We start from the raw sequence: 14,730 nt of genomic DNA, 5'->3' as shown, positions 1-14,730 counted from the left end.
TAAATGGTTAGCACCTATTACTGTGACCTCAGCGCCTGAGTCAATTTTAAAAGTTATTTTTCCATATTTTACTTTTAATTGAACTTCCCAAGGTCCGTCTGCACAATCTGCGTCAACTCTTTCTAAAAACAACGACAAACTTCTACTGCTTTATTGAGTGTTAAAGTTTTTTAAGAAAGTAATTTCTCACGTACTTTGTCACGTACTTTGTCACGTATTCCATATACATTTTTATCTCTTAATAAACTGCCAAAACAATCTTCAGTATTACAAAAGTTGCAATTATTACTTAATAATTTTACTTCGGTTAAGAAATCATCAAAGCATTCACCATCTTCTTGAAAACGTTTAAAATATTTATGTCTTTCTAAAGTCTCAATAATAATACCTTTAGGAAACTCTTCCATTTTTTCCAATATAATAGCTGGATCTGTTTTTTCATTTTCGGTTAGGTTTAATGATTCGTAAATGTTTCGAGTTTCTGAAGAAAATGTACATCTTAACATTGCAGCTTGATATGCTAGTGGATTCTTTTCTAAATCTGACAACAAAACATAATCATGCTATTTCTCAATCCGTGAGCGAAATGCAGCGAATCTATCTACAGTTAAATCTAACATTGGAAGAAAAACGCCTCCCTTACCACTTTCCGTCATTTTTATTTTTTTGTTTTTAAGTAACGATTCAAAAGGTTAAACAAGATAATCTTTAAACAAAAAACAATTAGTTTCCACATGTTTCTTTACGTACTCGTAGCGCCATGTTAAGTTCATAATATATTCTACCTTAAGACCGGCGTTGAAATATAAGATAGGGCCGTATATATATATACATGTATAATAATATGACACATTCATAATCAGGTTTTTATGATATTTATCCCTGTGATGTTTATTTTTTATCCCGATACTTACCTTGTCTAAATTCTTGTAAAGAAAAATTCTCAAAAATTAGGAATACGACAAGTAGATAAATAGCTCCCATTGGAAATAATGATTTATTAGAACAAATAAGGAACGGTTATTAGCATATTAATAAACGTGACCTTTCAAACTACGTGAGACATTGCGAATCTTTTTTTACGCAATGTATTAATGAATATAATATTAATATAGAATAAAAGTTGTAATTGTTAAAAATCTGTTTTTTCAAACTAGTATGCTATATATATATATATATATATATATATATATATATATATATATATATATATATATATATATATATATATATATATATACATATATATATATATATATATATATATATATATATATATACATATATATATATACATATATATATATACATATATATATATACATATATATATATACATATATATGTATATACATATATATATATATATATATATATATATATATATATATATATATATATATATATATATATATATATATATATATATATATATATATATATATATATATATATATATATATATAATACTTAATGCTAATTGATTATACTATTTTTTACACATCTAACTTTAATTTTAAATAGAATATGAGATTTTTTATTACAAACAAGTCAAGCGATTCATAACTTGCATTATAAAACTGATATAAATTTTAAAACACCAGATTAAATGCAAAAAAACGCCAGATTAAATGCAAAAACCCACCAGATTAAATGCAAAAACCCACCAGATTAAATGCAAAAAACGGTAGTTAAGCAAAAACGTCGAGTAGTCGCACTATACTAAAATGTTAACATGTATTGGCGCCTCTGTTTTACAATTTACGTATCTCAAATAAATTTTAACTCTGTAAACTTAAATAAATATCCTTTGCGAATATTAATAGTCGATGAGTCCGCCATTTTACATTAACTTCATATTGTGCATTAACTTCATAATGTTTCTAAAATAACATCGGGGTTGAAAACTTTTTCATTAAAATTGGCTCCTATCAAAAATATTTTTAATAAGTCAATTATGATAGAAGTTTATTGTTTGCATAATAGTTAAGCCACTTGCATAATAGTTAAGCCACTCTTAGAATTTCTCCGAAAAAGTTTATTTTACTTTTACTCGTAGTTACTAAACTTATCACGTGGTTGGAATTATCTTGCTCTCCACTTTTTGAAAAATTTGAATTATTGATTGTGTCATGTACCTCAAAATGATATTTTTCTACTGTATTGTAATCAACTTATAATCAAAAAAGTTGCAAAGAAAACTGAAGTTGTAAAAATATTTTTTCTGACCGTCTAAAGTTTTTATTTTTTAAATCGTTTTATCTCAAAACTCAATAATGTGGAGATAAAACAAGATAATTCTAACCTCGCGTATGACAATATTGTGTAGACAATTATTCACACATATTAATCACACTAACCAAAAAAACAGTTTTTAGCAAACATGCTATTAGAATATAATAGGGGAGAGGGGGAGCATTGTTACCTCTCGACAAGAAATATGTAATATATGTATATAAATATATATATATATGTATATATATATAGATAGATATATATATATACATATATACATATATATATATATATACATATATATGTATATACATATATATATATATATATATATATATATATATATATATATATATATATATATATATATATATATATATATATATATATATATATATATATATATATATATATATATATATATAGATAGATATATATATGTATATATATACATACATATATATATATATATATATATATATATATATGTATATATATATATATATGTATATATGTATATATATATATATACATGTATATATATATGTGTATATATTTATTGTCTATAGACATTTCGTCATTATCGTGAGGCATTTGAAGAGCAGAAAGGAATGCTTGAACAACGCTACCGTGCGCTACTTGAGGATTCTATTCAAGACGCAGTTTATTTATCATCGCGAAACCAAGAACTTGTTGACGAAAATCAGACTTTGAAGCAAGGTAGCTTTTATACTATTTTACGCTTAATCTGCGTTATTTTTTTTTTAATATAATGCAACAGCAAAAAAACATTTTTAAAAAAATTCTCTATTTACAAAAAAATATTTTCTTTTTAGAAATTGCTGAACTCAAAGATAAGATATCTACCATAAGCGGAAGACCACAATCAACATAAATAGTCGTGCTTTATCTTAATATATTTTATTATAAGAGGTTATTACTTTATTCTAAAAGCTTAAAAGGCAATCTGCTGGTCGAAGCTGTACGGTTACATGGCGACACCTAGTGTTCAATGCTAAACGATATTTCAATCAATGCTGTATTATATTAAGTGTTGGCCATTGGTAAACAGTCTATAAAATATTATTACCTGGTAAAAACTAATAGTATTTAAGTAACATGCTGGTCATTAGTAAACATTGTCTTACAGCATCTACTAGTGAAATTTAAATATTGTATAATAGTAAATACTTTTAAAATAAAACTTAAAAAATATACAATCGCAACATGATATGCTTACAACTAAAAGTAAGATGTTGAATGTATGCCTGTTTTTTATCATGTTTTTTTTTTTATTATGTTAAAATGATATTCTTATAGTTTAAGTCTAATTTTAAAAAATATGGGTTTGTAATGTATATTTTAAAGTTAATTTTATATTATTAAACTTAAAATGTATTTATTAAAACTATTTTCAGTATTTGTATGTAGATAAAGAAACAAAATATAAGAAATTTCAAAACTAAAATATTTGTATATTTTTATAAAATAAAGTTATTTCATTTTTTATCAATCCGAATAAAAAATTAATTTTTTTTTTAATGTTAACATACTTTACAAAGCACTCGTAACATGAAGAATTGTACGATGAAAAATTATACAATGAAAAATTTTTAATCAATTGCACTATGAAAAATTGCGTAATAACTTTAAATCAGCTTTTTTGAGATTTTGGGAAAGTTCTTTTAAAAATAATTCGATAAAAGTTTGTGCTGCCATTCGTAACCATCCGCAAATTTTTTAAAATCTGTTAAAATGATTTTTGAAGATTTTTTAAAGCAGACATCTAAGTAAAGTTTCCTCTTATAAAGTGAGGTAAAGTAGGGTTGACACATCATTAGAAATATATTTTTTTTTAGCTGTTGTAAACTAAATTAGGTATACAATATTTCTATGTGTTTACCAATAATAATGCTGCCATAATCTGATGAAGAATTTAATTAGTTTTCTAATATTGTTGATAGATGATTAATTTTGTTTTTGGGGTTCAACTGTCAATGTTACTCCTATATGGGGCAACATTGACAGTAGTATGTTTTATGCTGTAAATGTTGAAGTTACATCATGAGTAGTAACATTATCATTGGAATATTGACAAACAAAATAGAGAAAACATTTTTAATATATATTAGCACCAACCTACATTTTTTTGCAAGTGTCGGTTTTTAGATCTGTTGACATTTGATGTATTGATACATTTTTTTTTTTAGAATTACTCTTTTAATTTAGAGTTTGCTTTTTTTTTTATTCCATTTCATGTGATTACGAAAGATTTATCAGTTGTAAGACATTCCGCCGATTTTTGCTTGATTCTTGGCCCATGGGGTGACCTAAGCATTCCTGTCAATGTTACCCCAAAACTTAAATATGCGTTTAAAAAAAAAAATGCAACAAAAAATTTTAAATGCTTAGTATTTAGAAACACATGTAAAAATGATACTATGTATGGTTTTACTTATCTTTTGACTAAAGTTTTACAGCAACAAAAAAACTAGAAATTAGTTTAACTTATACCCTACGTATTGTGTTGTTATTTACGCTTACTAATATGTGGATGAAAATAGTTATATTTGTTCATTTAACATCTGGCTGCAACATCTGTTAAATAAATTTAGTAAAAACATTTAATCTAATACAAGTCAATATTATTCACATGTCAAAGTAACCCCGCGTTATCTTATCTTCTTTAAAATTATTTGTTACAATATTTCTAACCGGTTATATACGCGTTAAAATTTTTTAGGCGTTAAAATATTTTTAAAATATTTGTATACTCGATGTACTTAAGGATTTTAAACGGCGATAAAAAATCAAAAAGTAAAATTTCTATTTTACCACATTCCAAACAAATCAACGAATCTGATTAAAATAGCTTCTCTCAATATATATATTGAGAGAAGAATTGAAATCTTTGACTATCTGAGGTTGTACGAGACATTGTTAAAAGCATGTATTTTTAAAACACGAGCGAAACAAATACGTGTGCACTCGTATTTGTTTCGCTCAACGAGGAAAAAGTTTAAACTTGCCATTGTTTCCGATGTTCGTGTTTATGTAATATGTATACAATATATACACGCTGGAGCAAGAAGAAGACATAGTGTATTTAAATAAAAACTTCTTTTATGGATATAACTCTTTATTTTTAATTGATTTTTATTACAATGTTATATAAATGAAACTCTTTAAAGATGTCTGTTTAAAAAGACATGTCTTATCGCCGAGCTCCATTTTTATAAAATCGTGATTTACAAATATCTTATTATAAAGACATAAACATATAAACTTGAAGATAATATATATAAGTTTCAATACATAAGTAGAATGAAATGCCAATTCCAATCCAAAAAAAAGTATGGTATATTTCAATCATTTTCAAAAAAAGTGGATTTTCAAAAAAAGTGTGTGTGTCAGAAAGTATGGTATTATTTCAACTATTTTTCAACATGTATATTATGAGATCTCTTCAACCAGCATGACATGGTATTATTTCAATCATTTTCAAAAAAGTGTGTGAGCTAGAAAGTATGATAAATCTCCACCATTTTTCAAAATGTATATAATGGGCTCTTCAACTAGCATGACATTGTGTTAATTTAATTATCATTTCAACAAAGAAATAATAATTATAAGGTGAAATCTAAGCATAAATGAAATCTAGCTTAAGCGTAAAATAAAGCATATCCTATTACAATATTTACAGACTTATTAATTCTTTATTATCAACCCATGAGTTGAACGACTCAGGATATCGATACCACTTTACTAATGGTTTGTTTTTGAGTTTACGAATAACTTTTTCAATCCTAAATATGTTTTAATCAGTTTTTTGCATTTCTTGTTCATAAAATGTCTTCACTATTATCGTCAGTTATTTTATACATTGGTGGATCTGTGAACTGAATGTGTGACACTGTAAAAACTTCTTTAGTCTATCTTGGTGTGTATCCTTTTTCAAACTTTCCCTTCTTTTTAGTTATCCTAACTCTATCACCCATTGAAAACTTTGGTTTAACAGGCTCTGATCGTGAACTTCCATTTAGATTTAACCAAACAATATTTTCATTCTTTTTATCGCTAGTTTCAACTGGTGTCATTTTAATTGAGGAATGCTTTGTGTTGTTGTATTTATTTGCCATTTAATCTAAAATGTCAATATATTTCTAGTAGAATTAGCTGAAAAATACTTATACATCTTTCTTTAAAAATTTTATTTAAAGCATTAGCAACATCAACTCCAGTTTTACTTTTTAATGGAACAATCCATCCATACTTCGAAAAAACATCTATCACCATTAATAAGTATTTTATATCATCATTGAATTTAGAAAAAAGATTTCATGTCAACTAAATCAGCAGCCCATATTTCATCGATTCCATTTTCAATAACTTTTCTTTTTCTGAAACGATTTACAACTGGTCTATAAAGTTCGTCTGCAAGTTTGTCAGTCCATTTTAGGTCTTTTAGATCCATAAGAATTAAATCTTTATCTTTGTCTTTTTTACTGATTGTTGGTGGTTTTTTCAACATCTAATTCATATGGGTTCAAAGAACCCAATCAAAACTTTGCTTTAGATGATATAATAGGTTTTATAATACCTCAATTCTTTCACGTATTGTAGGATTTTTTATAGCATCCATTTCTTCGATCATAATTTTATCAGCTAAATTTCTTTTTGCAGTATCATCGAAGTATTTATAAGCAAGATCGTGGTGGTAAGCTGCATTATCAGCTCTATCTACAGGTTTACTCCATTCTTTATATGCGTCAGTAGAAGTTAATCGTTCATCTAAATTAGTTCCAGGACCTGCAAAGTTCATAGAAGGTAAATGCATTTCACCTGGAAACTGTGACCATGGTAGTTTTATTTTACTTGTTGCTGAATTAATTGAGCTTACTAAATCACCTCCTTCTTTTGATGATACGGATTTATTTTTTATTTTTCCGCAAACAGCACAATTTCCACGTTGCATATTTTTATAGTTTTTACTAACAACTTTATGTAAGTTTAGTGTAGCTGTTTTGTTTCTACATTTGAGACAGTACATTTTTATATATATAGAAAATAAAATAATTAAATATATTTTTTTGAAAAATTATTAGATATATAAAAATGGGTATTACAGATTTGTAATGGAATGCGAATAACAATAAGAGAAAAAATAATAAGTTGTTTCCTAAGAGTATAAGTGGAATTATCGTTGGAAAGTTGGGTTGTGGAAAAACTACTTTATTATTGAATTTACTTTTGAGACCTAGTTGGTTAGACTATAATAGTTTACAAGTTTTTGGAAAATCTCTTTTTTAACCAGAATACAAAATATTAAAACAATCTTTTGAAAAAAAATTACCAAAAGAAATTATTCTTGATCTATTTAACTTACAAGACAAAATAGAAAAATTAAATGCAAACCTTGAGCTTATAATTGAAGACATTTCAAAAAATTTAAATAAGAAAACGGATATGGAGTGCAAGTTTTTTGAAATAGCAGAAGATGTACCTTTTCCTGAAGATCTTGATATTCAAAAGAGTAATTTGATGATATTTGATGATTTACAATTAACAAAGCAAAATAAGTGTGAAAAATATTATATAAGAGGAAGACATAGTAATGTAGATTGTTTCAATCTTGCACAAAATTATTTTATGTTACCTAAGCAAACTATACGAGAAAATACAAACTTTATTTGTTTTTTCCCACACGATTCAAAGAATTTAAATCACATTTAAAATGATCATGTTTCAAGTGTCAAAAGAGGACTTTAAAAGTTTTTGCAAGAAAGCTTGGTCAGAGTCTCATGGATTTGTTATTATAGATCTATCTTCTAAAAAAGATAATGGAAAATATAGAAATGGATTAAATTGTTTTTATATACCAACTTGTTAATTAAAAAAAGTTACCAAAAAAACAAAATATTATCTTATATATAAAAAAAACAAAAATGACTAGTATAAATATAATTGGGAACAGCAATATTATAAAAACTTCGTTTGCTTCTGTTATTTCACTTAGAGAAGATAAAGAATATGAAATGGCTATGGTTAGTTTAGAGACATATTACAGTTTTCCTAATATCGATTCTTCAAACAACAATATTAGATATGGCACAGATAATGCAGCAACTTGGATTGATATAAACATTCCCGAAGGATATTATGAGATTACTGATATAAATGATTATATTGTATTTGTTATGACTCAAAACGGTAGTAATGCCGCAGGAGTTGCAAATATTTCAATTGAAGCAAATAATAATACATTAAAATCAGTTTTAAATATTGCATCTGGTTTTAAAGTTGATTTTACAACTTCAAACTCGATTAGATCTGTTTTAGGTTTTGATAGTCTAGTATTTTCATCAGGTTCATATCAATCAACTAATATTGAAAACATATTGAGAGTCAACAGTATACGAGTAACAAGTGATATAATAGTATCATCATATGTAAATGGAGGAACAGATAACGTTATATATTCATTTTTTCCAACTGTAGGTCCTGGATATAAAATTATTCAAGAGCCGTATAACTTAATTTTCTTACCATTAACACTAAAAACAATATCAAAAATGGAAACTAAAGTGATTGATCAAAATGGGAATCCTTTAAATTTACGAAAAGAAGAAGTGACTATTAGATTTCATATAAGAGAGGTAAAATAATAAATATTAATAAAATAAATCGTAAAGTAATTTTAAAAAAATTATTTTATATTATATATAAAAATGTATTTTAGTATTAGTAAATATACTAATACTAAAATAAATGTTTCGCAAGGGCAATTAGAAAAACTTAAAAAAACAATTGAAGATGGTTATGGAGCTAGTATTAAGTTATCACATTCAGATCTAAATGGTGAGCATGTATTAGCTGTAACAGATTATCAATTGAATAGAATTAAAAGAGCATATGAGAAAAGTAAAGGCTTGATAATTACTCTAAGTAAAGCACAACTAGCCCACAATTCTCAAATAGAGGGAGGATTTATTGGAGCACTATTACCTTTCCTTGGTACAGTTGGAAAATTTTTATTTTCAAGCATTGCTCCTGCACTTGCAACAGGCTTATTAACAGGAGTAGGTTCAGCAGCTGGATCACCTATGGTTGATAAAATTGCTGGAGGGGGTGTTGTGTAATTAAAAAAGAATGGAAAAGGAGTTAAAATGACAGCTGGAGGAAATGGTTTATATTTGAGACCATGGAGTAAAGGAAGTTTTGCAGGTGATGAATTTTACTTACGTAATGACAATGGATATACATCAACAGGATCAGGTTTATTATTAGGACCAAATTCACCATTTGCTAATATTCCATTTTTGAATATGATTCTGTGATTTCTCGAATTTTTTTTTTTTTTATTATTTTTTTTTATTGCATATAAAAAGAAATGCCAAGAAATAATCTGCCAATACATAAATATATAAACAAATATATACCAGATAAATCTTTAAAAATACTTATTCATTCTAAGCCACACAAAGATTTGGAGCACCCTCCAGTATTAATAACTGAGAAAAAATATGAAATATTTGCACAACACGACATTCCAATAAAATCTAAATCACATCAATATATTCTTTTAAAGTTTGGTTTAGTAGTTAATGAAGGTTTGCGTTAGTTTCATTAAAAGAAGAACTTAAATTAAAAATGTTAAGTTTACAAAACTTTGTAATATCAGAGACTGTTAATGATATTATAATAAATGTTGGTAATAGTTCTTATTCTGATGTATTGATTAAATAAGGAGATTATGTTTATTGATTTAAAAAGGAGTTTATGTTTTGTGAATTAATTGTAAATATTTTAAAAAAAATATTTTAAAAAAATTATTTTTACTTATTAAAATGGAGTTTAATTGCAAAAAGCTGTGTAATAATATTTATTCAGATATACCAAATGCACAGAGTGCAAATGATAATAAAACTTTCAATAAAATATATCCAAATCTTCCAAGTGCACTTGATTAAGAAAAAAAGATTATTAGTGCACATATATATCGCCTAACCACAATTAGTGAGATTTAAAAAGAAATAAAGCGTGAGAGAGAAAAGAGAAATATGCTAAGTAAAAAGTATCATAGAGCTGTAAAAATAGTTTCAGCAATTGATAATTAATTACTAGCAAGCACTATGGCACTTGGAACTATTGGAATTGGCTTTTTAGCAACAATAGTTGCAGCACCAGTAGCTATGGCATGTGAAGGTGCCGCATTAGGAACAGGTGTTTTATCATTAATAGGAGGGCAAGTTAATAAAAAATTAAATTTAAAAGCAGAAAAGCATGAAAAGATTAAAGTACTTGCTGATTCAAAACTAGATACAATAAGTGACTATATTTCTAAAGCTTTATTAGATGGAAGTATAGATGACAATGAATATAAACTAATACTTAGTGAACTTGAAAAATTTAAAGCCATGCTTGAGCAAATTATAACAAATTCAAAAGAATTATTTGATGAACAAACTAAAGAATCATTAATTAAACAAGGAAGAGATAATGCAGTTAATATACTCAAAAGCAGATTTAGTAAAAATGTAGATATAAAAGCACAAAATAATGTATTAAAATAATTTATTAAAACATAAAAAATAAAACATAAAATACAACATAAAAAATTAAACATAGACACAACATAACAATTTATGTTCTGTTTTTTTTTATCTTTTTTTATAAAAAAGCAAAATGTCATTTCTAAAAATTGAAGATCCTGAAAAAAGAGACAAAATTGTTAAAGATTTTTTAGATACTAAAAAAAGAATATACAATAATAGTTTATATGCAAAGATCGGTGAAACTAATTTACAGTTTGACTTAAAAAAATTGTACAAGCCATTAATTGATAATCAAGATGGAATAAAGGAAAACATAAATAAATTGCAAGATCAAGCTAATAAATTTGCACTCACTTTTTCAATTTCTTATCCTGAAGCAAATAGAGAAATAATGATAACTCATTCTAAAGAACTATTGCCTTCTCATGAAGAATATAAAGATACGAGGCTAGGAAAAATTGCAACAGATTATCTAAGAATGTATGCAACTAGTAAAAAATCTGTTGATACTACATTTGGAATATATAATAAAGATAATATATTTTATATTGGAAAAAAGCCAATACATATTATTGATGATAATATAATTATTGATGATGAAACATATTATGGTACTCCTGGTCTTTGGGAATTGATAGTAAAGTTTAATCCTGAAAAGAACTTATATACTGAAGATGATCATAAAAAATATAGAGATATATTAATACAAACAGATGCAATTACTACTGATACAGGCAAACCAAAGACATCTCGTAGTGTAAAATACAGAGAAATAATTGCACCCATTTGGAAAGATATAAAATAAAATAGGAAGCTTGAATCAAGAGGAACAGGAGAAGGGAAAAAAATACAAACTATAATTCTTCCTAGCGACCCTGATGGGTTAATTGAAATTCTTGAACTACGTATAGCTGCATGGAAAGCAGGTAACACTGGAGCAAGAAATAAAGCAGTTGCAATTTGTGATGAATTATTACGACAAGGTATAATAGATAGTTCACAGTATAAAGCAATACAAAATATTTTATATATCAGTGCATATAAAAAAAATATATAGTACATAAAAAAATGCTAATTGTTCATAATAAGAGATATATAAAGAAACATGCTATATATTGCAATATTGACTAGCATAACATAGAGTGCAGGCGGTGAGTTCTGTTGCAAGGACACGCCCCTGACGAGTGGCGTTAGTGCAGGTCTCGGGCTCTCCGAAACGACATTGGTGATCGCAGTGCATTCCTGAGGAGGGGGATCACCATTACCCACTACTTAATTCTGATTGGTTACCATGGCACCAACATTTTTTTACCTCTTACACCCACGTATTATAGCGCTTTGTGAGCTTTATATTATGAATTTGTTACATTAACGACATTTATATACTTTTATCTCACACAGGTGATTATCAGTTTTCAGTTTGTTATCTAGAGTTTAGACCATATATAGTAGCACATTTACTAGCCTATTTTTTCTTTTTATATTGCTCGTACTTTTATTTTTTATCATTTTACTTTATATTTTGTTATCTACTTATTTTATTGTTTTTGTATCGTGCGATAATTTTAGCCATGGTTGACTTTAATGAACCAGCGGATCGATATTGACTTGTTTACTCATAGACCATTGTTTTATCATTTGTTTAGTATGACTAGAGCGTGAGTTATTGTTCACCTAATCCCTGAGTCCTAAAATTTTCTTCCTCCTACAAAATAGTCTTTACATTCATTTATGATTCTCACCCAATGACATCATCTACAATCTACTTCTATTTTCAAATCTCCCAGATCTACGTGACTGGACGGCTCCGTTGGTCACTTTTTGCGACCATTGTGTTGCATAAACAAACAAAAATATATAGTACATAAAAAATGCTAATTGTTTATAATAAGAGATATATAAAGAAACATGCTACTGGAGGAAGTGGTATATTCGAAAGTATAAGAGATTTATTTAAACGAATAAAAGCGTCAAATGTAATAAGAGTATCATCAGCTGCGTTGAAGAAGATGGCTGCAACTGATTTAGGAAAAACTGCCATAACTGCTGCTAAATCAGTAGAAAAAGAACTTTCAACATCAGCGATAGAAGCTGCTAGAAATATTGCAGTTGAAAAAGTAAAACAAATAATTAATAAAGCATCTTCAAAATTAGTTTCACAACCTGTTATTAATAAAAAAAATTGATGTTGGATTTAATGATCTGATCAATAATGGATCTGAAAGATCTAAAAAAAATAATGCAGATGATATATCAACAAATATAAATAAAATGAGGATGGGTTCTGCAATTAGATCATCAAAAAAAGTGTCAAATGAAAATGCTATAAGAATAGAAGATCTAGTTAAAAAAGGACGCGGCCTTCGACTTGCGTAGATTTAACTTGTTAAATCAATGAGCTACGCGTATACTTGCTTAGTATACGCGTATACTTGCTTAGTAGACTTGCGTAGTAGACTCGCTAAATTTTTTATACAATTATTAGTTTTTTAAGAATTGTCAATCAAAAAAAAAATTTTTATATTGTATTTAAAAAAACAAAGTGAAAACTTCCGAAGTATTATATTTTACAGAAATGCCAATTGTAGATAATGGAATTGAAAGATTTGAATTCCATGAATATAAGCCAGTGGCTCGCACAAATCTAAATAGTGCTAAAGAGATAAGAATCAACATTGAGCAACAAGATTTGTTCACACTTCCATTTGAAGCTTATCTCTTATTTGAAGGACAACTTGTTAAACTTGCAGGTGGAACAGCTTATGCTAATACAGATGCAGTAACGCTTACAAATAATGGTAATATGCATTTATTCAGTCAAATATCATACCAATTATCAAACCAAGATATAGAAACTATTTATCACCCAGGTCAAGCAACTACAATGTTAGGAATGTTTAAGTACCCAAATGACTTTCAATTAGTGCAAGGATTAAATCAATTGTGGTATAAAGATACTGCAACAACAGCAGTACTTGCTGATAACTCAGGGTTCGCATTAAGACAAGCATACATAGTCCAGAAACCAACTACAAAAGGAATATTTTCATTTTGCATACCTTTAAGACACATTTTTCGATTCTGTGATGATTACGACAAAGTTGTTTATGGGTTTAAACATACAATAACTCTTGTAAGAAAAAGTGATGATGACGCAATTTTTAAGCTTGCTGCTGCAGCTTTAGGAAAAGTTAATCTTAATAAAGTATAATTATTTATACCACATGTGATCCCATCAGATGTAGAAAGGATTACTCTTTATAAATCTATCAAATCAAAAGTGACGCTTCCAGTAAGTTTTCAAGCGCGTCAGTGTGATACTATATCTGTTGCACAATCTAATACATTTTCTTGGAAATTGAGCGTAAAGACATCTCCTTAAAAACCAAGATACATTATTGTTGCATTTTAAATAAGTAAGAATGGAGACGAAAATGCTAATGCTTCAATATTTGATCATTGCGACTTGAAAAATATGTACATTATGCTTAATCAAGAAAGATATCCTGCTGTTGATTATAATTTGTCATTCCCAAATTAGCAATTTTCAAGAGCTAATTGAGATGCAGCTGTGTTTAATAAAAAGTTTTATGAAATGAATGAATTGATCACACACAGCAATATAACTCCTTTTTACTATAAAGATTTATACCCACTCTTTGTTTTTCATCAACAATAAATGTTCAAGTTAAAGCAACATTTAATACGGCTGTTCTAGCAGATACTGAAGCTATTGCAGTTGTAATATCTGATAGAATGATCAACAACATAGATCAATCATCAACAATAGATGTTCAAGTTAAAGCAACATTTAATACGGCTGTTCTAGCAGATACTGAAGCTATTGCAGTTGTAATATCTGATAGAATGATAGAATTTCAATCAGACGGAAATAAAATGAATATTGTTTATTAAATTTTCTTTCTATATATTAAAAAGA

At 27.0% G+C, this 14,730-nt stretch overlaps 2 protein-coding genes across 2 annotated transcripts in view; both read left to right on the top strand.

Moving 5' to 3' along the window:
* LOC100207720 (kinesin-2b) overlaps nucleotides 1-3,703 on the top strand; it is a 79,694-nt gene extending 75,991 nt beyond the window's left edge. The window contains exons 24-25 of the mRNA XM_065813160.1: nucleotides 2,805-2,955; nucleotides 3,072-3,703. Coding sequence (XP_065669232.1) covers nucleotides 2,805-2,955; nucleotides 3,072-3,130 — 210 coding nt within the window. The 3' untranslated portion in view covers nucleotides 3,131-3,703. The remainder of the gene's footprint in view (nucleotides 1-2,804; nucleotides 2,956-3,071) is intronic.
* A 9,662-nt stretch (nucleotides 3,704-13,365) lies between these two features.
* On the top strand, nucleotides 13,366-14,001 carry LOC136088098 (uncharacterized). Its single transcript, XM_065811759.1, has one exon. The coding sequence runs from the start codon at nucleotides 13,366-13,368 to the stop codon at nucleotides 13,999-14,001; it is 636 nt and encodes a 211-aa protein (XP_065667831.1).
* The last annotated feature ends 729 nt before the right edge of the window (nucleotides 14,002-14,730 follow it).

Source organism: Hydra vulgaris, chromosome 12, assembly GCF_038396675.1.
Source record: "Hydra vulgaris chromosome 12, alternate assembly HydraT2T_AEP".
In the NCBI taxonomy this organism is placed as follows: Eukaryota; Metazoa; Cnidaria; class Hydrozoa; order Anthoathecata; family Hydridae; genus Hydra; species Hydra vulgaris.
Note: the sequence above shows the minus strand (reverse complement) of the source record. Positions and strands in the feature narration are given on the sequence as shown.